This window comes from Chenopodium quinoa, unplaced genomic scaffold, assembly GCF_001683475.1.
Source record: "Chenopodium quinoa cultivar QQ74 unplaced genomic scaffold, ASM168347v1, whole genome shotgun sequence".
Lineage (NCBI taxonomy): Eukaryota > Viridiplantae > Streptophyta > Magnoliopsida > Caryophyllales > Amaranthaceae > Chenopodium > Chenopodium quinoa.
This window is the reverse complement of record NW_018743292.1, coordinates 13,594,129-13,614,396: the sequence shown is the minus strand read 5'-3', so window position 1 is coordinate 13,614,396 and position 20,268 is coordinate 13,594,129. Positions and strand designations below refer to the sequence as shown.

At 33.5% G+C, this 20,268-nt stretch overlaps 4 protein-coding genes across 6 annotated transcripts; 2 read left to right on the top strand and 2 right to left on the bottom strand.

Moving 5' to 3' along the window:
* Positions 1-294: 294 nt before the first annotated feature.
* Positions 295-2,883, top strand: LOC110737142 (50S ribosomal protein L32-like). The gene is made up of 3 exons (XM_021917516.1): positions 295-684; positions 1,758-1,831; positions 2,684-2,883. Exons 1-3 carry the CDS (start codon positions 655-657, stop codon positions 2,769-2,771), a joined length of 192 nt encoding a protein of 63 aa, XP_021773208.1. The 5' UTR covers positions 295-654; the 3' UTR covers positions 2,772-2,883.
* Positions 2,884-2,979: 96 nt separating this feature from the next.
* On the bottom strand, positions 2,980-8,297 carry LOC110737141 (cytochrome c oxidase assembly protein COX15-like). 3 transcript variants are annotated; one of them, XM_021917514.1, is made up of 9 exons: positions 8,047-8,296; positions 7,235-7,540; positions 6,100-6,395; positions 5,695-5,920; positions 5,358-5,603; positions 5,151-5,261; positions 3,956-4,087; positions 3,579-3,776; positions 2,980-3,349 (listed from the first exon to the last, which is right to left on the bottom strand). In XM_021917514.1, the coding sequence occupies exons 2-8, from the start codon at positions 7,445-7,447 to the stop codon at positions 3,606-3,608; spliced, it is 1,395 nt and encodes a 464-aa protein (XP_021773206.1). In that variant the 5' UTR covers positions 7,448-7,540; positions 8,047-8,296; the 3' UTR covers positions 2,980-3,349; positions 3,579-3,605. The 3 variants fall into 3 exon arrangements, with proteins under 3 accessions (XP_021773206.1, XP_021773205.1, XP_021773207.1); XM_021917513.1 differs by lacking the exon at positions 2,980-3,349 and having other exon boundaries at positions 3,371-3,776; XM_021917515.1 differs by lacking the exons at positions 2,980-3,349; positions 7,235-7,540 and having other exon boundaries at positions 3,371-3,776; positions 8,047-8,297.
* A 738-nt stretch (positions 8,298-9,035) lies between these two features.
* LOC110736084 lies at positions 9,036-9,836 on the top strand. Its single transcript, XM_021916224.1, has one exon. It carries the CDS (start codon positions 9,275-9,277, stop codon positions 9,473-9,475), a length of 201 nt encoding a protein of 66 aa, XP_021771916.1. The 5' UTR covers positions 9,036-9,274; the 3' UTR covers positions 9,476-9,836.
* Positions 9,837-10,460: 624 nt separating this feature from the next.
* LOC110737140 (C-Myc-binding protein homolog) lies at positions 10,461-18,903 on the bottom strand. Its single transcript, XM_021917511.1, has 5 exons — positions 18,651-18,903; positions 15,684-15,756; positions 15,383-15,431; positions 12,781-12,904; positions 10,461-11,513 (listed from the first exon to the last, which is right to left on the bottom strand). The coding sequence occupies exons 1-5, from the start codon at positions 18,654-18,656 to the stop codon at positions 11,406-11,408; spliced, it is 360 nt and encodes a 119-aa protein (XP_021773203.1). The 5' UTR covers positions 18,657-18,903; the 3' UTR covers positions 10,461-11,405.
* Between the last annotated feature and the right edge of the window lie 1,365 nt (positions 18,904-20,268).

Below are 20,268 nucleotides of genomic sequence, written 5' to 3'. Positions count from 1 at the left end.
GAAATCACTCAATGAACAATAAAAGAGGGAGGGGGGGGACTTTTGTTACAAACTATTTGTAGTTTCTATTTTTTTATGTAAATGTAAATAAATTGAAATGAAGGCAGTAAAATAAAACTCAAAATGATTAATAAACCTAATTCAGTCTTAACCCGACTCGACCCATATGGATAAACAACCTCAAATCCAATCTTAACCTTGAATAATTGGAATTATACCAATTCAACCAAATTAAACTTAAAATGATTCACGAACACAATTAGAACTAACCCGACTCAACCCGTATAGATAAACGAACCCCAATAGGCAATAACCCAATTGAATCACCTCGCAAAACCTTTGCACTAGCACTAGCACATCAGAATAAGGCATAAGGGTACTTTTTCTCTTATCTCCTCTTAAACCCACACTCTGCAAATACCAAATTCCTAGTTGGGATTTCTTCAAAATTGGAAAGATAGTGAATTCATGGCATTCAGATTGGGATTACAACGAAATTTGCAGGGAAAAGTTGATGGATGTCTGCATAATGTCAGAAGATTTACTCATGCTTATGCACTTCCACCATCTTTCGGCAATTCAATTGACCCGATTTCATCGCCCCCTTAAATTCTTCCTGAAGATGACACCAATTCTGTTCATGGTGGCGGATTCATGGACCTCATGGCTGTTCCCAAAAAGAAGGTCAAAGATCATTTTTTATTTATTCCTGGTTTTTATTTTGTTAATAAATTTAGGGTTTCGAATCGTGTAATGTTGTTTGATTGATTTGTTTTTTTCAATTTGGTTGTTCTTTGTGGTTTTCGGCTTCTGGGCTATTAGGGTTTAAGGAAGTTAGTTTTGATGGTTTTATGGAATTTAGGGTTTCGAATCGTGTAATGTTGTTTGATGCTTCAATTAATCTATGTTTGTTGAAATTTTGAGTTAATGGTCAATTTGGAAGCATGATGATACGGCATTTCTGCAATGTATATTGATTTATACGATCTTTTCGTGCTTAGTGATGTTCTTACTAGATGACTAGTTGATGCATCATTTTGATTCTATCTTTGTTGAATTTTTTTTGTTGTTGGTTATTGCCTACAATATCGAAAATTGTTGAATATTCCAGAGAAGGGAAACTAAGTATGAGCTACGAATACTAAATTAATGGTTTCGGATATGATTCATGACGCCGAGGAGTGTGAATAAATTGTGATTGTTGCATTATATTTTATTTTGGGTTTAGTTGTTAGCAAAAAAAAGTTTGAAGCAGTTTGTTAATTCTTACAAGGGTACTCAATTCAAGCAGCTAGTTTGACTGTAGTTATTGTCAATTTATCATGGTTGGTGTGGATGATACTTGTTGAATTTGCTTGTTTCTTATCCTATTTGTATAGAGTATAGATATCACAATCATGATGGTTAAATTTGAAAATGATATATGAAGTGCTAGTGCTAGTGTAAATTTATAATGGAATATATAAAAATCTGTGTATTGGTTAAAAGTGTAATTGACTGAGATGCCAGGTTGCTTAGTATGAAGTATATCTTAACTTTCACCTCCTGTTGTCACTGAGACACTGTAATTTGTTTTTTTGGAAATAGGCTGGTTTTGTTGCTAATGCTGCTAGTTACAAAGTTGTGATGTCATATTTTTTATGCTGTTTGTAGAAGATAATTTTGACAAGTGTATGAACAAAAGATGTTAAGAGCTGTTAAACTACACAGTTTTGCCTGTTGCATGATTTATTAATGTAAATCTTATGCTTGATCAGGTTTCTAAACACAAGAGAGGCATTAGAAATGGGCCGAAGGCTCTGAAACCAACTCCAGTTATAGTCCGATGCAAGTAAGGCATTTCATCTGATATCTATCTGAAATTTTGATCTTTGATTTGACATTCTTGACAAAAACTGTGTTTATGAACTGCATATAAGATATGTGCTTTACATTCTTTTGGTTCTTCTATGGAGTTACAAGTAGATAAGAGTTTTGATTTGGGATTTGTTTTGCAACTCTCGTAAGATAAGCAATGGAAACATGTCCACTCCTTCACAACATTTTAATATTGAGGGGGTGTGTTACACTGAACTTATTCTCTTAATTAGATATCATATCCAATGTGAATATACACGAGAGTGGACAGTGAATTCAGTGGCAAAATTAGGTTGCATCACATCTTGGCAATTTGTAGCAACCAGCAAATGGACTACTGTTTGCTTTCTTTTCCCTCTGCACCAGGTTAAGTTTCAGCGAAAGTTTTGGTTAAGAACAGGAAAATATTTGATGAGATGGAGGTATAAAACAGAATAGTCTGAAAAGGAAGTGTGAATATCATTTTGGCCATCTAAATTAAAAAGTGTGAAATTTTTTTTTATTATTTTTTTTTAAACGAAGGGAATGATTTCGTGACATACTCTGTAACAACGGATATAGAGTAAGAGAAGATGTGCAATACTAGGACTGATGAAAAAATCTATTTCTGGGACTGTCTAACCTGCATTTTTAATGATATTTTGGACATCCTGAGATTTTCTATTTAAATATAAATAGGAAGTTTAAAATAAAATCACATAAATCGCAATGTTGATCAAGATCAATGCCTGTTTGTGTTTTATTTTTGGGATGTCTCACTAAGTTTTAATTGCGGTTGCAGTTGTATTCATCTTTTAACCTTTGCTATTGCCTGTTGGCTGTGTAGGGGTTGTGGTCGTGTGAAGCTGCCACATTTCTACTGTTGCAGCGGCTGCAGCGAAGATCATTGCGAGAGAAGTGATGCAATCAATTAATTGTGCTCATTGCTTTTTAGAACTAATTTTTGTTCCAACCCCACACCCTTGGAGTGAAACTCAGAACTTGCTATAGTTAAATTTGCACGGATATGATCAAACCATCTGCTTATTTCCTATGGGTATCTGTATTTTTCAATACGAAAATGTGGCCCTCATGTTTAGGTTTACTCATGTATTGTTCTATTGACAAATGTAAGTGATAAAATAAAGACATTCTCTCATAACAAAGGTTTGTACGATAGTGTAAGACTGTAAGGCAACTCGATCATATAGCAAACCACTTCCAGGTAAAGAAACGGGAGAATGAAAATTAGTTTATACAAGTCAAAATGTGAGAAAAATGGTTGCTCAGAAGCAAAAGATGTCTGTAATAATTGTATGTTCAATTGAAGCTGTTTTATTGAAAAAATGGTCAAAGCAATAAAGTTTAAGTAATTACATTTTGATTAATAAATGTAAACTTCAAAACATCGAACTTTCATCCACTCCAGAGAGGAGAGAGACACCGAGATTGTTTGATGTTGTAGTCACAAGGAGGATGTGTTGCATATGCTTCTATTGCTGAAAGAGTAAACCTAGCAAGCAAATTTTCAATATAGTGATAAAAACTTAATACCTGGTATAAACACTTATTCGACATAAAATTTCCTTGTATATGAAATGGTACTTCGTATAAAATTTCCGATTTTTGATTAACATTATCGAGGACTTCATGTTTGTCCCAAACTCTACCAAGTCCAATTGTTCGAACTATGTGAGTGTTTTCAATAATGAATGCTAAAGAAAGTCTATCTAAATACTCACAAATCGTAAAACATAGAGTCCGAATGATTATGTTGCTTTTGCAACTGAAGGCAGAGTTCTTAGGAGAGAGAGAGATGGCTTGCGAACAGTATGATTAAGCAGGATCATCATAGTTAAAAGAGTTAATGCTCCAGCCTGATGAGCTGTGCCAAGTGAAACCGGAACGTATGACAACAAAGTTGAGATTCCCAGAGTAACCTGCAAATAGAATCACACATTTGACGAATACAAATTATCAAGGTCATTCATGTACTCATTGTACTATTTACAATAAAAGCACGAGTAAACTGCAAGTAGAATCATGCAATTTGCAGAATTGAAAATGAAAGTTTTCGGCATAGCTGAACATATGCAAGAACTTGAAAGTTTTAATTCACCTGTAGACCAGCAATTCCAAGAGTGCTGCCAACCAAAGATCTCACAGCAGGATGGATATCCAACTTCCTTGCTGTCCACCACAAACCGCAGATTGATGCCAAGGTTGCAGTGGCTAAGATACGATGATCCAACTGCAAACATAGTAATGCAAATTATTTATATTTCTCATTGATACAAAGATACTTGAGGGTCATAATAATGTTCTTCACAATCTGAAAATTTAATTCTGTTTATTTATAACAAGGAAAATACACATATTCTAGTCATGCTATATGGTATCCAACTTTAAGTAAGAGTAGATTGTGGTAAGCTAGATCTCAAGGGACTTAAATGCATAGAAAACATCATCTACACACTAGCTCTAGAAAAGGATATACAATACAGTAACAACAAAAAAAAAAATCCTGCTAAGGTTACATTACAACTGGTAAAATTTTATTAAAGGGTCGTTGTGTTGGCATATGTACTGAGAGATCCTATTAAGCTTAGTCATTGCATTTGTTGGGTTTGAATAAGGCCATCATTCATAACCATAGTTGCAAGGTTTGCAGTAATTCTAACTATCAAGTCACTTATTGAATTACATAATACACAGTATGGCATATGCTACTGCTTATCTATGCAAGAATAGGAAGTAGATATGAGATGCACTTGAGTCTAGAGGTCACCATTTTATGGGGAAGGGTTGTGTTTTAACTTGTTGTCTGTGATGAAATGAAACGGATTATAAGGAATTCCATATCAGTTCTTTATAATTATTTCAATTTTGTTTGAATTAACTTTTCTTCTTCTTTTCTTTTTTTTTTTTTTTTTCTTTTTTTCTTTTTTTTTTGTTTGGAGAGGGGGCGCACAAGAGTTATATGATCCGACCCTGCCAAATCAAAAGATTTCAAGAGACTTTAAAAGAGCATACAATTGGCCAGGATTAAAAAAGTTAATATGAGATGTAACCTAAATATAGGAAAGCACTGCAAACATAATGAGCCTATTCAGTGTTATTTTCCCTGTACTTGAAAAACCAATGCCAAGCAGTACCGATTACCGAAGGATATACTTATTAACTACTTGTCTACACTTCAGCGCAAAGAAAATCCTAAGGTTTCAAGAACGCCTTAGGATAATCATAGGTGACGCCATGTTTTCTATCAATATAACAGAGTTGAATATTGTACAAAATGAAAGCACGATTCGTACCTGTACTGTAGATGTATTTTCAAAAAAATTTCTCATAATTGGCTTCATACTCAAAACATCATCTGGAATCCATGTATCACCCATCTTAGGAAAGGTATTATATGCACGACCCTAATGAATGATACCTTGTTAATCTTTGTCATAGATTATAGCAGATAAACCAGATAAATGCAAGTTAAATTATAGCAGAGAACAGAACAATCATACAGCATCATTTCCAGCAACAAATGCTCCTGAGACTGCAGTGAGACCAACAAGAAGACTCACGGGGATGGCAAGTCTCTTAAGTTTTGCTGCACCATTAACCCATCCTAACGACTCAGCTGGTGGTTCAGGCATCACTACAGAAAGAGCAGTCCAAAGAAGACCACAATATATAGCAAAAGCCGAAGTAAGGTGAGCTGCTAGCCGGTAAGGGCTTACCCTTGGCTCGGCATATTCTGATACAGGTTCCTGAGGAAAGGAAAAGAAGAAAGTAAACTGGTCACTTATCATTATGGAAACATATAATTGATGGAGTCCTTGATTAAGTTTGCACAATTACCTCAAGACCGCTTTTAACCATCCACCAGCCAATGAGCCCCTGCCCAGCCCCAAGAGCAAATAGAGTTGAAAGCCTCAGACCAAGACGTACTGTAATAAACCCTTTACGCAGGAAATATGAAAATGGCAAAGCAAACATGACACCGAGTGCCCTTCCCCACATTCGATGTGCATATTCCATCCAATAAATGAACATGAAATCTTCAAGACTCATCCCCTTGTTAATACTGGATGAAACTCATATAAAACAACGAATATCAAACAAGTTGTACAAGAAACTAACTTTTACACTTCAAGCTGCACGCAGCTATTAGCATGAATGCCACCATTATAAAACAACTGTTGCATGTATGAAGACAATCGTTGCTTTATTGTAGTGTTATTTTCAAGAGAAATGAGCACTAACCGCTTGTACTCGGGGGATTGCTTGTATTTCTCAAATTCAAGTGCCCATTCTTCCTCTGACATAGGAGGAAGGTTCCCAGTAAATTTCCAATCAGTCATCGAAAGTCCAGAGCGAGTAAGTCGAGTAATTCCACCAAGAATAACCATGCTGAACACCCATGCCGCAGAACCGAATAGCCAAATTCCAACCATCATCTGAGCACGTGGCCCAGCTGTCACTAATAGCTTTAATCCTGCCTTTTCAATCGGAACTGAAGAAGCTGTGCACATACCCCTCATCGAGTATCTATGGACAACCTGTGATATAGAACAATACAACATCAGGACTTAGGAGCAAAGACATATATTATTCATGAGCATAGAAATAGAAGCAGAATTAAACAAGAACCTTATAAAATTAATCATACAATATTACAATGCCATACAGCCAAAAGTTATTCATCCTCAGCTCTGAAAAACTTGGAAAAAAAAATCTCATTCTCCTTTAGGTTAGTAACCATATTGTTAGAATATGCCTTGAATCAGTGTCGCTCCAAGTGACCCTGCAGAATAATCAATCCAGGCTAATTTCTTGGCCCTTAATTGGTTTGTATTTCGAGGAGTGATACATAAACTCCTTAATTCTTTACCTAGCCTAATTTTGTAACCTATATTTCTCAAGAACAATATAATTTCAACTTCTTGTCTATGGATGTAATAAAGCATTGTTAGTCACCGATGTAAAATAGGTGTTCTTGTTGATTCAGCTTAAACTTTTTGCATTCTTAACCTTGTCAAATTCACAAATTTCTCAAAAATATTACTTGTATATTGAATGATCCTCCCAATCTAAAGAGGCTTTTTTTAATTAACTAATTAATGCCAAAATTAACATAAAAAGAATTAACAATTTCATCAGATTGAAGATATGTAAATTAGACAACAAACATTTACAAGAATACTACTTCATATATCAATTTTTAAGCACCCAAATAAACAATTGCACAAAAAAATAACAATATCCAAGTAAAAAACAGAATATAACAACAAAATTTGAGCTAGAATAATTAGAAAAAAAATTCCATGATCCCAGAATAATTGACAAATTCAGGGGAAAAAATGAGAAAGAACCCAGAAAAATCAAGCAAGAAAAAAACCTTGGGAAAAGATCGGAAGCTAGAAATGGCGGCATTTCGAGCAGTAATTGAAGCAGAAGAACCAATTGCAGAGGAGAAGAATCTGAAGCCTTCATTAGAAGAAGAAAAAGTTCTGCAACTGCTGGAATTACTCAAAAATCCCTTGACATTATTGTATAAAATGGAATTCAAGGCTTTGTTCTTCTTCAACAACAATGACGCAACTCTTCTCATTTCTCTCTCTTGGGTTTCAAGGGTTAAGTGGCTTCAACTGCATACACGACTGAGCAGTGGCGTCTCAAGGATTTTCGAAGTGTGGGTTCGAAACTTCGGGAATTTGAAATCGTAATTAACAAAGGAATAAAAATATAATAATTAAATATTCAGTACATAAGTTCAAACTATGGATTACAAATAGATTACACATAGGAAAATGAAAAAAAAAAGGACTACAGAAGCATTCATGGTATATACTGCTAGTTTGCTACACACATGATAAATGCAGAATGAAATCAATGAATGAATTATAGATTCAATAATCAATATCAATTAAATAGAAAATCAGAAATAATAATCAGTGTAAATTAAACAGAAATTATACTATTATACAGCTCAAATACTCAAATATACGGTCACAAGCAGTCAAGCACAACTTCAATTTCTAGAGGAAAAATACCCAAATCGGCTAATCAAAACCACTGCTCAGTTTTTGATCGGCTAACCATATTTAAAAAAATTCATTTGGGACTAATAAATTATGAAGACAAATTAAAACTATCGTAATTACTGTCAAAAGACTCGAAACCATCTTCAAAATTATGAAATTCACTGACCTCACTACCAGAGTACGAGGACGAAATTCAACGACGTCTCCCCACGTCGGACCGTCGGAGTCGTTGCCTGGCTGATGACGCGTCGGCTGCGGGGCTGGGGGACAGAGGGACAGGCGGAAGAGGAAGAGGTTATGGTTTTACAATTTGGGGGAATGAGGAAGAGGAAGGAGGTAATTGCGTTCTTCAGTCTTGAGGAAAGCAGGAAACAAAAAGAAAAAAAAAAGTGTGAGTTATGGGTTTTGAACCCACAAACTCGTGTGTGATGAGAGGTTAAAAAACCCCTAGGCTACAGCTTTATTTCTTGCCATACGATAAACAAATATTCTATTTAAACCTATTTTGCCTTTTGATTTTTTTTTTAAAAAAAAAACTTTTTAATTTTTTTCAAAAAATCAGTGGGTTCAATGAACCCACTCAAACCCACATTGGATCCGCCTCTGCGACTGAGGTTTTAGAGGAGTTTTCGCCCAAACTATACACTTTATTTTTCTCACACGAATAAGAATTACTAATGCTCGTGTTCCTCTAAATTATTTTTCTTAAAGACAAAATTGATCAATGAGTTAGCAAAATACATTTACCTGGGATTTTATAATACGGAGTAAGAGACACAATAGCCTCTAGTCCTTTATTTTTTACGAGTAGTATTAGTGACGTATTCAAAAATTTTAAACTTATATAACCCAAAAAAAGGATATTATTGACGTTGATTAGTATTATTAATGTTTCAGTAATGAGTAACGTTCTTTGTAACAAAGCAGTATGTTCTTTCCGCCTTTTTTTTAATTTATTTATTGCCTGCGTTTTATTTTCCGAGCAATGTCGTTTTTGCCTCATGGTACACCTGGATGTACAGATCAACGATTAAACAAAGTCAGTCTAAAAAATTAGATTATGATTTAGATGATTAGCATAATCACAAAAAGGATTTAAATTATAAGGCCCCACAAACGGAAAAGGTGGGTAGCATAAATGTAGGTAAGTCTAGAGATGGGTGACACTATTTATTTACTACTCCTTCCCACCATTTTCCCCCAGAATCCTTCCACGTGGGTTTGTGCGCCCACTGCTTTCTTCCAATTCCTACCCATATTCAATCAATGCTTAAACTTCCAGAATCATCTTCCAATTTCTCATTTATATTCATACCATGATCATATTACATACCAATAACAACACAAAATAACGACGCCTTTGTTCAATACATTCGATAATCGCGATCGTAAAGATGATGCTGGTGTCTGTTGTGGCGGAGATGTTGGAGGAGTACACGGCCGTGTTAGCCCGAGTATTGGAACATTTGTTTAACGAAGCACCGTTACCTCGAAGGGTTCGGTTTTTGATCCTTAGGAATCTTCCTTTTGCTTCTTTACCTCTTAGCCCTTCTCTTCTTCCTCCTCCTCCTCCTTCGCCGTCTTCTTTTCATTGATTTTGCCATTTCTATGGAGGGTATTTATGGAATTTCCTATCTCAATTGCTAGCCTTTGTAATTGTTTTTTTTTTTTTTTTTTTTGGTTTTTTTCATGTAAAGTTTTGCGGGGTTGTAAATACGGAGTTTTCATGTTATGTGTAATCCATCTTTAATTTGACATGTCAAATTTTCATTATTTCTTACATGTGTGTAATATACCCGAGTGTATACAGTTCGCACTATTCCCGGCCTAGACATGATCTTTGACGTAAATCAATACGTCTATCCGGGTTTTGGTGGACACGTATTCGTCTTAAGGGTAAATGATATGATATAATATGGGTTATATTAATGTCTAGACTCCTAACTTTGGTGATGATACACGTCGTCTTTGATGCATTGGTACGTGCTATTTACTCATTCAATATTATTGTCAAAAATTTACAAATAAGACTTGTAAGTTGTAATATAGAATTTACAAAATTTTATTTAAACAATTGACAAATTGATTTCAAATCAAGCGATGGACGAAATTATAGACAATACTAAACTTAGACGGTTAGACTAAATATCATATTACAAAACGGTACACTGCCAAACGCCAATTGTAAGAAGGCCATTTAAAAGTAGTAATTTATGGTCAATAGTATTTGTAGTTGGTAATCACTAATTTATTATTTTAGCCGTGAAGGCACGTCAATAATTTAAATCCATTTTTAAGGACTAATCTAAATTACATTGCTGTGAGCTAGGCAAGTAAGACTTTGTTTATTTTATCTTAAAAAAATAATAGCTACTAAAATTAATTTTAGTTTAGTAAAAATAATTTCAATACAGGAAATATATGTTCAGTTCAGTAAATTTCAGTAACTTTAAAGAAGAAATATAATAGAAAATCAGTAAAAAATAATTTCAGTTCAGCAAAAATAATTTCTGTTTAATAAAAATAATTTAAATTCAGCAAAATTTCAGTGCAATAAAAATAATTTAAGTTCAGCAAAAATAAGGTGAAGTGAACTGAAAAGATAGGCCACTTAATTTTATTAGAAAAAATAATTCTAACTATCTAGACAAATAGACAATGACTCAATGAGAAAGTTTTCGAAAAATAAAAACCGACGTGGAAGCATTTGAAAAAAAAAAAAAAACAAGATATTGTGAGAGTTCATATTCACAATGTAATAAATACAAATTTAGATATTTCATATTAACTTTTGTACATTTTACAAAAAATATCAATTACTTGGTATCAAATTTTGGAATATTTTGACATTTCTAGTTGCTGATTTTAGTATTACAACTTGACAAGAATACTTGAATAGTTGATATCAACTACTCATGGTAGAGGAATGAAAGTTTCTCTCTTGTAACCGTTTCTTTCGCCAATTAGTCCAATAACAATCCAGCTCTTGCGGTGCAGCATGCAGGAGGATAAGTTCAAACACCTTGTAGCGGAGGATCTCAAACTGAATGAGGGCGACGAGCTCGACTGATGTGTGCACTTGATCATCAGTGTCTTATCTTGCCATAGTGTTTACATGGGTTGGGACACTTAGAGGAAGGAGACCACAACGAAAGAGATTGACAGAATAGAGTCACTAGTTGTAACATTTGAATATGACCATTTCAACATCTTTTTTAGTACTATTAAACTTTTAATATATCCACCTTTTTTTTTTTTTTTACAACATAACTTTTAAAGTATAATTTTAAGAAGTATTTTATCAATCGAAGCTTTGAAAGTGTAATGGTACTAAATATTTGACTTATCTTGCATATGGTACATTCTCTCAAATATTGAGGGAAACCTAATTACTGCAGATGGTCACAGAGCAACAAAAACAAGAATCAGAAAGCTATATAAGCCTTCACTCAAATCCTTTATATCAGAAAGCTATATAAGCCTTCACTCAAATCCTTAATATCAGAAAGCCGGATTCATCTTAGTCTAGTGTACTGCTTCTTCGTTGTCATCTTCATGATTCACCTTCTGAGACTTATCTTCAATGGTTTCCTCTGAGGTGGTTATGGTGGAAGAAATTTTGTACTGTTCTAACTGAGAAAAATGAAAATTCTTCGTCAGAAGATAACCTTCCTAATTTGCTAATACCCTTGTTTGGTTTGAATCAATAAATTGAGGGAAACCTAATGATCCACCCACCATCCGGAAATTAAAGTCGCATGTACTAATTTCAGGTGATGTCCAAAAATTAACGTCACTTTCCCTAAAATGTAATAAATCATCCATATGTTTCCGCTAATGCTCACACCACTTTGATGTACGATCAGTCCATATATAATTTTCTTGTAATTGTAATGCGAAATTTAAGGATATAGTCTGATAAGTAACAATGTCATAGGCAACTACAAACGGATATAGAAGATGTTCTTACCATTAACATGGGGCAGATCAGTCAAACACTTTCATTTCTTAATTATGAGGTAGTGGTTTTAATGTGACATAAATCTAGGAAAAGCGAGCATGTCCACAACAAACACCCCCCCCCCCAAAATAAAAAGAGAAAAAAAGAGAAAAAAAAAAAAAAAACCATATATCATCAATAGGATGAACAGATCAAATGCTAGGATGATATGCATGTTGTCATTAAGATAATGGCCCACTAGATGATTAGTAGTGTTCGCCAATATTAGAAATATATTCATTTGCTTTTCTGCAGGGTCAATGTTTATCAGGCTGATAATCAGAAATTCAGAATTGTGCCATTTGCGAGTCTCAAACAGAATCACATAAACATCTCTTTTTTTAAAGTCCCTCAGTATGGCTTGACCAAGGGATTCGAGACAGGATTGGTATCACACCTTGAGCTTCTTATCTAATGTGCTGAATTGAAACAGGAGCAGAAGCAAATTGAGCAAATTCAGGAAAGGCGCCCATTATGCTGTCATTTTGGCTACTGTATATACTATCTAGAGTGTGATAGTCTGATAGATTATTCCCAAATATAGGAAGAGGTGATAGGATGATGCAGTAGTATAATTCCTAAGAAAACTAGCAGTAATGATAGAAGTTGGTTCTCAATCTTGAAAGTTGAATAGTTCTTTTTTTAAGACACGTTAGCCTATTTTGTTAAGTCCAGAAGTGCCTGTACTTTAGCCTCATAGGTTCTAAAAAGACTTGCTTGGTTACAGCAATATACTTAACTTTTGGCTATCAAAAGGAACACACACACACACATTTATCAGGCTGAGGCCGGAAAAGAAAGAAAACCAGGGTAAACTATGACAGTTCCAGAGCTTGCAAGGCTTACATATACACTGCCTACGGAAATTATACAATGAATACGATAAAAGGAAGGAAATACCTGCTTACAAGTCTCTTGATGGGTGGCCAAAAGCTCCTTGTATTTTACCTGCAGCTCTGACATCTCAGCCTGAAGTTTCTCATATTCAGCAACAGTAGGTCCCCCTAATTTTTGTTGCACAAATCTGTAAAATCAAAACTATAAAACATTGCAACAAGGATGAAATTACGCATCCCAAAACATATTTTATACGTTAAATATCTATAAATATATAAGAGTAAAAATTATAAAAAGTTGATATTGTGAAAGTATTTTACGAGACGAATCTAACAAAATCCCACATGACTATATTTTACTTACCGTATAAATCATAATTTGTGGTCAAACAAGCATGCTGAATAGTGCAAAAGTCCAATTGTTGAAATATTATTAGAAAGGAAGAAGTATTATTTTTGATTAGTTGTGTTGAAAATATTTAAAAGTAGTATACATTATAATACACTAATGATGCATGTTATTTCCAATAAAATTATACAATGTAGATGTCGTATGACTTTTTATTAATAAATTAATTTAATTCAAAAAAAAAAAAACCTATACAATGTACTTCCAAAATATAAGCTAAGTTGAATAATTAAAAAATTAAAAAAAAAAAAAAAAAAAAAACTTAAAGCTTACATCATATATTGTATTGGCGGGAATTTTTTTAATGATAACAACATATGTCCAAAATGATCAATATAAGCATGACCTATTTTAGTAATATTTAATAGATTTTTTGAAGGAAAAAAAAGTTATAAGTTAGTAAAATTATTACAATAAACTAACTCAATTATTATTATTTCATATGATTACAAATGTTTGGTCGATCATCCAAAAAAATAGTGACATTGATCAAGATGTGGCCCACAGGATTAAGTCGGGGTATTTAACTAGAGAGCGGCCACGGGAGTGTTATGTGACTGAAGCATTCCCTTAAAATTGAAGGAAAAATTCTACAAAAATGCCATAAGACCAGTATTGCTCTATGGTACAGAATGTTGGGCTTCTAAGAAAGAGTGCATTAAAAAGATGGAGGTTACAGAAATGCGCATGTTGAGGTGGATGTGCGGGAACACTCCAAGAGAGAGAATCAGAAATGAGGTTTTTCGCAAGAAAGTAGGTGTAGCAGGCATTGCAGACAAACTAAGGGAAAATCGCCTATGTTGATTTGGGCATGTAAGACGGAGACCCAAGGGTGCACCGGTTCGAAGAGTGGAAGAGTGGGACCATGGAGGGGTTAAACGAGGGAGAGAGAGATCGAAAATGACTTGGTTAGAAGGAGTTAGGAAGGATATGAACTATATGGATTTGCATGAGGATGAAGCATTGAATCGTAAGGGATGGAGGAGGAAGATTATTGTGGATGACTACACGGAATAATCAAATTTGGTTCATGTAGCCGACCCCACTTATGAGATTAAGGCTTTGATTGATTGATTGATTGATATGATTACAAATCAACACCATGAATAGAAATGCTTTTATTATGATAAACTTTAACTATCAATAACTTTAATTATCCATAAGTAAAAATTATAAAAGTTATATATTATGATAGTACTTATTGAGACGAATTCAAAAAGATCCAACAGGAAAATGTTTTTCCTTACATATTATTCACAAAATACGGTCAAAGGAGAAATGGTGAATAATGTAAAAGTCAAAACGGGTCAAGTAAAAAAGAATGGAGGAAGTAGTTTATTCTCCCTTAATTAAAAACTATTTTAAGTAAATAAAACACGAAATAAAAAAGGAATACAATTATTATAAAGATAATGTATAAGATTATGAATAATATATTATTATAGTTGTATTATATAAATATTCCAAAAGTAAAATATTTTTGCTAAAAAGGGAGGGGGAGTTTTGGAGGGAAAAAATAACACTAGGAAGTGACACGTGTCATTTCTGGTGTCTATTTTAGTATTATGTTATTGATAAATCCCAAAAGAGAATTTAAACAGTAGGCACCTAGCCACCTAGGTGTAATTTTACACAGCTAAAAAAATAAACCAAAGCTGACAAACCAACAAAAAAAAATCACTAATGTGGCTATCCTTTGGCAGAGGCACAGAGGATTCATCATCTATTTATCTTCCACATAGGTACAACGTAATAATCTTAATGATCTGCCTTTAAGCTAATCCATAATTGATGGAGGTGGGATTGTAGAAATGAACACATTTGTGGGACTTTGAACCTAGTTACCTACTCAAAAGTATAGCTGCCAAAGTCATGAAGACGCCAAGCTGTTAACATTGTATCTTTGGAACAGAGCCAAACACCTAACCTGCTGCTTTGATGTTTAGCTAATACTTCTTCTGTTCACTTTTAATTGCAACACTTTGACCAAAAGCGCTCACATTTTTAGACAATGTGTTGTAATTAAAAGTGAACGCAGGAAGTAGGCGTTTTGGAGTTAAGAGAGCAGACCACAATTAAAAACCATTATTTTACCATAAGGACTCTACAGTGAAAGTCAATTTCTAAGTCAATGCAGATATCACAGAAAAAGATGAGGAGAAAAAAATACCTGTATGATAATCTCTTGTGTCAACAATAATATGATAGTAGACAAATTCATAAAGAAAACTGAGAGAAAAGTGTAAGAGATGCTTACTCTATAGCAGAGGAAGGCTTGTTATCTTGCTCATACAATGCAACAAGAACTACAAAATAAATGTACAAGAAATGGTAAGTATAATGAAAATTTATGCAAGAAAACCAACATTTTTTTTTTTTTTTCAAATATAGAAGTGATCCACCTTTAAAGCTCTTGTGTTTCTGTGCTCATATATGTGTACATATCAGTATATGTACACATAAGTACATCTATGTGTACATATACTGATATACATACATGTATCATGTATGTGTCTCTTCAAGAGATTACATATGTATAGGTCAACAGAAATGCCAACCTTTAGTTAGAGAATCAATAGCGCCACTAGACTCTAAATACTTCCTAAAGGCTTCCTTTTTTGCTTCTTTTTCCTGCATAAAGAGGATATAGTAAGAGTCAATAATAATACAGGATGACTACCTCAGCTATAGTTTGACATAAAGAGACCCATAAACAGAGTCCTTCAAACAGTGTCCACTAAATATTAGCAAACTTAAAGGTAGACAAAACATTTAATGGGGCAATTTTTATCTAGGTTCACAGTAAAATATATCAACACACATGCACATGTGTGAGAAGAAAAAATGGAGCTATCTCGTCCCTCCGCTTATTGAATGCTAACCTCAAACTAGTGCACTTCATGTTGCATACTTGCATTCTAGTTTGTGCCACTAATAATATGTTTGTGGCTTTGTGCAGTTCTATGTTAGATGCCGGAATTTGAGTCAAGTTAGTACCTACAAAGGAGGAGAGCTATACAGCTTATACCACTTGCAAGTTGATGTGAAGTCTTATCCCATAACCAATTGGTAGGGAGAGGAGTATCTCCCTAGGCTTATAATTCTCTCCTAATCTCTAATATTGGACAACTCACAAACATATAACAAATAAATTACTCATAAATTTTGAGAGAATAGTAAAGAGGGAAGTTAGACCATGTATAAGTCCAGGTGAAGCACCATACCAAAATTAATTGGCAACGGAAGAAATAACACCCAACGCTTGTAATGTAGACAACTCACATAGTCATATGGAACATCTACAAAACCTTTAAGTATTCATCTTTCATGGCTTTCCCTTAATCCATGTGATCAGAATTTTAGAATTTTTTTTTTTGGGAGGGAATAATATAGCAGGGTTTTGATAGCATGTTTAGAGTGCACATAATTTAAGCATATTGACAGCTGTATGATAGGGCAGCAGAGATGTTCTAGGGATGATACTGAAAGTAGAAGTTGGAAAGCATAGAGCTAGGAGTTCAATCTAATGAAAGTTATAGAGCTAATGTAAGAGATAACAGTTTACCAACTAAGATAAGCAAAGAAGAGTTATAGCCTAATTTGTGCTAATTGTTACTCCCTCTATCCCTATTTGTTTGTCCCATAGACAAAATGTGCTTTATTAAGGATTGAACCAAAAGATTGCAAGTGGGTGAAGGTTAAGGTATTTTTACCCCGCCACGTGGTCCAATTAGAGTCTGCCACGTGGACCAATCAGAGTCCGCCACGTGTCACCCTAAGGAGAGCCCAAAGTGGACCTACCAGGGCTCGACACGTGGCACAACCAGTTAGTCCTAGGTTTCTGTAACCTAGGAAGGGCATGATTTCGAGGCCCTATAAAAGGGAGATGTTTCCTCCTAGGAAACGGATTTAGAAAAATTCACAGAGCAATCATTAATAGCAGATATTTAATTCTCCACTGAGAGAATACTCATGATCTCGGAATCCGAGAAGATACTTTACTTTCCGCACTTTTTTTACATCATCCGAACACGTTCTAACTTGATCGTCGGAGGCGGAACTCCACCCAACCAGAGTCTCCGTTATTTTGCAGGTACAGGTGCCCGGAATCCAATCTTGGAATTGTAACTCTCCCGATGGACACCGAAAACCCCGGAACAAAGGTATATTTGTCTTTTTCACTTTTATGAGTGTATGCAAGTAGGTTTAGTGGTGGGGGCATGTTATTATATTAGGGAAAGGGGCAATCTTTAAGGGACATCCCAAATTGGAATATGGCGCAAACAAATAGGGATAGAGAGAGTACCAATTAAGAATGACACTATTAAGTATTAAAACAATGGAGTTGTTCAAGCAAAGAATACATTCTAGTATAAGAGTACTAAGACGATAAACATCTGCTTTCAAATTTAATTTTACAATCGAGCCACTATTTATTGTCCACATATGCACATATTTAATACCATGACGAAGTTGGAAGCATATATGCTACAAAGTTCAACATACATTTTCAGTAATCGAATTAATGCAGAACCATCTTCAACTAAAACAAAAACAAGTGAGATTTTAACCCAAGACACATAATCCAAGCTGTTCAACATTGGAATTTCCCATCCATCAAGTGAAAAAACTTCGCTATATCAATTGAAGTATGACATATTCTAAATTAAAATTGAGCTCCTAGTAGAGTCTTCTCTAACCCCACTAGCCATCTCTTTTCTTCAATACACAAAGCCGATCAACATACCCTAAAAAAATGCCTACTCCAATTTTAAATCTATGATAACATTACTAATTTCCTATTCCAATACCCATTATCTTGTTAATAATCTGAAGATAGTGAAACATATATGAAATGTACCCATCAAATATTTACTATCAAAATACCAAGGTACACTACACTACATTGGCATCAAGAAACATGTATTTTCCTAAAATAGGGGTGCTTAAATCTCAAGAATTTCCACATAATAAATCATGCCCTGAAAATTTCTAACTTTTACAAAAATAGAAGTATAATTTTCGGCAATTGTGGTGGATCAAAGAATTATGTAATTACTTCCCAAAATGCAATATGCCCTTTAGCTTATACTTCTCGAAATTAATTTTCAGTGCTTGCATTTTAACAATGGAAATCAAATAAACTTGTAACTGCTTTGATCTAAAATTGACCCAAATAATTCAAAGAATGCAGAATTATTATTTTCTTTTTTTTTAAAAAAAAAACCCATCTAAATTTAACAATAATTTTACACCAACCAGCAACTATCAGAATTCAATATGACATAAGAAGAAATTAGTGTCTGGTTATCAATTGTCAAGCAACAAATGTAGAAAGTTAAAGTTACATTGGGAAAGTTAGTAGCTTTGCAAAAATGTAACAATAAGAAACGCATGATAATGCATATGGATTTAGTGGGTAATTTACAGATTTACAGGAAAAAGCATATACAGAAAGTTGAGAGATTATTTAAAGCTAAACAGAATTAAGAAAATTGCAGATGAAATGGTTTTAGGAGACTTACCATCATTGCTTGGTTTGAGTGATACTCTATTTTTATTTTTAAAAAAATTTGGTAGAGGAGTTGTTTGTTTAATTGAAGCGAATGGAGAGACAAAAAGGAGGGAGGCGGAGAGGGGAAAGAAATTACTTTTAAAAGTTACTCTTTCGCGTCTTATGTATTTCCTTATGTCCCAGACTCCCAACTTTGCATACATGTCGAATTGTCGATACACTATTTTGATTTTTTTTTTATCTACTTAAATGTTAATGAAATTATTTTTAAAATTATATTAAGAAATTTTATATTAATACTTATCTAACAATATATTTTATGATAAAATAAATTTTTATTATGTTAGTAAAAAATTATGCTCAAAGCTAATACGAGTACATAATAGTGAAAAAAAGTCCAATGTCTCACTTATTCTGTAACGAAGGGAGTACTTAAATAAAATTTACGAGGCATTTGGCACAAAGGATTTGGATAAGAAGGTAGAATAGTTTATTCTGAATTTGTCGTTTAGTCTAGATTATATGACTTTTATTCTGTATTCTCCTCACCTTATTATTATGATTATTCTTTAAAGCTTCTACGGAGTGATTTTTTATTTTTACGAAACTCAAATTATTTTTTTTAAATTGAATTTAACATATCGAACTTAATTATTTTTTCAAAATATTTTATGAGTAAGTTGGAGAGAACAATGTATTTTATAGACATAAATATAGATAACTTGACCTTTATGCATCGATTTATGAATACCAATAATGATAGATTTAGACATGATCAAAGTTCGCCCAACCCGAAAATGTCAAGTTTGGGCTAGTGGTGATCACGGGCCGAGCTTTGCCAAAAAAAATTTGGCCTATATTGGGTCAAGGCTTTGTGTCCAAAATAACATGCATGCCTAAACCCATTATTTCAGACATAAAACAACAGGCTTTTCGGGCCAAAATCGAGCCGGGTAAAAAATGTAACTAAAAATGAATTTTTAGATTGCCCAATACCCACCCAAAAAAAAAAAAAAAGTTTGGGGGTGGGTAAAGGTGAAGATCAAGTGAATCAACCACCAAAATAAAGGTTTTACGATGTAAAAAGGTGATTCTATTTTTTTTCCCTTCCTACACTGTGGCCCCATTTTTTTCACTCGAGATTCACAAAACTGAATTTTTGCTAAACATTGCTGAAATTAAGTTATCTTTGTTGAAATTAATTTATTATCACTAAAAATAATTAGTAATTTTTATTGATATAAACTTTTTTGTACAGATTCACTTTATATGTAATCTGTTAAGAATTAATTTTCTTATTAATTGAAAATTTACCTTTCCTTAATTCTATCAAACTTAATGTAATTTTGTCGAATATAACTTCTTTTTATTAAGCTAAAATTGTTTTTATATTAATTAAACTAAATATTATTTTAGTGTAATAAAAACCGATAACTTTAAAGAGAAATATTATAGAAAATAAGTAAAAATAATTTCAAATCTATAAAATTAAGTTAGTAAAATTAATTTAAGTTCCCAAAAAAATAATTTCATTTCAATATAAATAATTTTAGTGCAACAAAAATAAGGTGATGAGAACTAAGCCTAAGTATGAAATTAAAATAAACAAGAAAAAAAAAAAAAGAAGT

Bases quoted from the DNA above. Each gene is read 5' to 3' on its own strand.
- LOC110737140 (XM_021917511.1), bottom strand. The intron at 15,432-15,683 runs GTTGGCATTTCT...TTTATTTTGTAG, and splicing joins TATTGATTCTCTAACTAAAG to TTCTTGTTGCATTGTATGAG. The intron at 11,514-12,780 runs GTATTTCCTTCC...CATTTTTCTCAG, and splicing joins ATCAAGAGACTTGTAAGCAG to TTAGAACAGTACAAAATTTC.
- LOC110736084 (XM_021916224.1), top strand. From the start codon at position 9,275: ATGATGCTGGTGTCTGTTGTGGCGGAGATGTTGGAGGAGTACACGGCC.
- LOC110737142 (XM_021917516.1), top strand. From the start codon at position 655: ATGGACCTCATGGCTGTTCCCAAAAAGAAG. The intron at 685-1,757 runs GTCAAAGATCAT...ATGCTTGATCAG, and splicing joins TGGCTGTTCCCAAAAAGAAG to GTTTCTAAACACAAGAGAGG. The intron at 1,832-2,683 runs GTAAGGCATTTC...TTGGCTGTGTAG, and splicing joins CCAGTTATAGTCCGATGCAA to GGGTTGTGGTCGTGTGAAGC.
- LOC110737141 (XM_021917514.1), bottom strand. From the start codon at position 7,447: ATGAGAAGAGTTGCGTCATTGTTGTTGAAGAAGAACAAAGCCTTGAAT. The intron at 6,396-7,234 runs GTTTTTTTCTTG...TCTATATCACAG, and splicing joins GCTTCCGATCTTTTCCCAAG to GTTGTCCATAGATACTCGAT. The intron at 4,088-5,150 runs GTACGAATCGTG...CTATGTTTGCAG, and splicing joins AAAATACATCTACAGTACAG to TTGGATCATCGTATCTTAGC.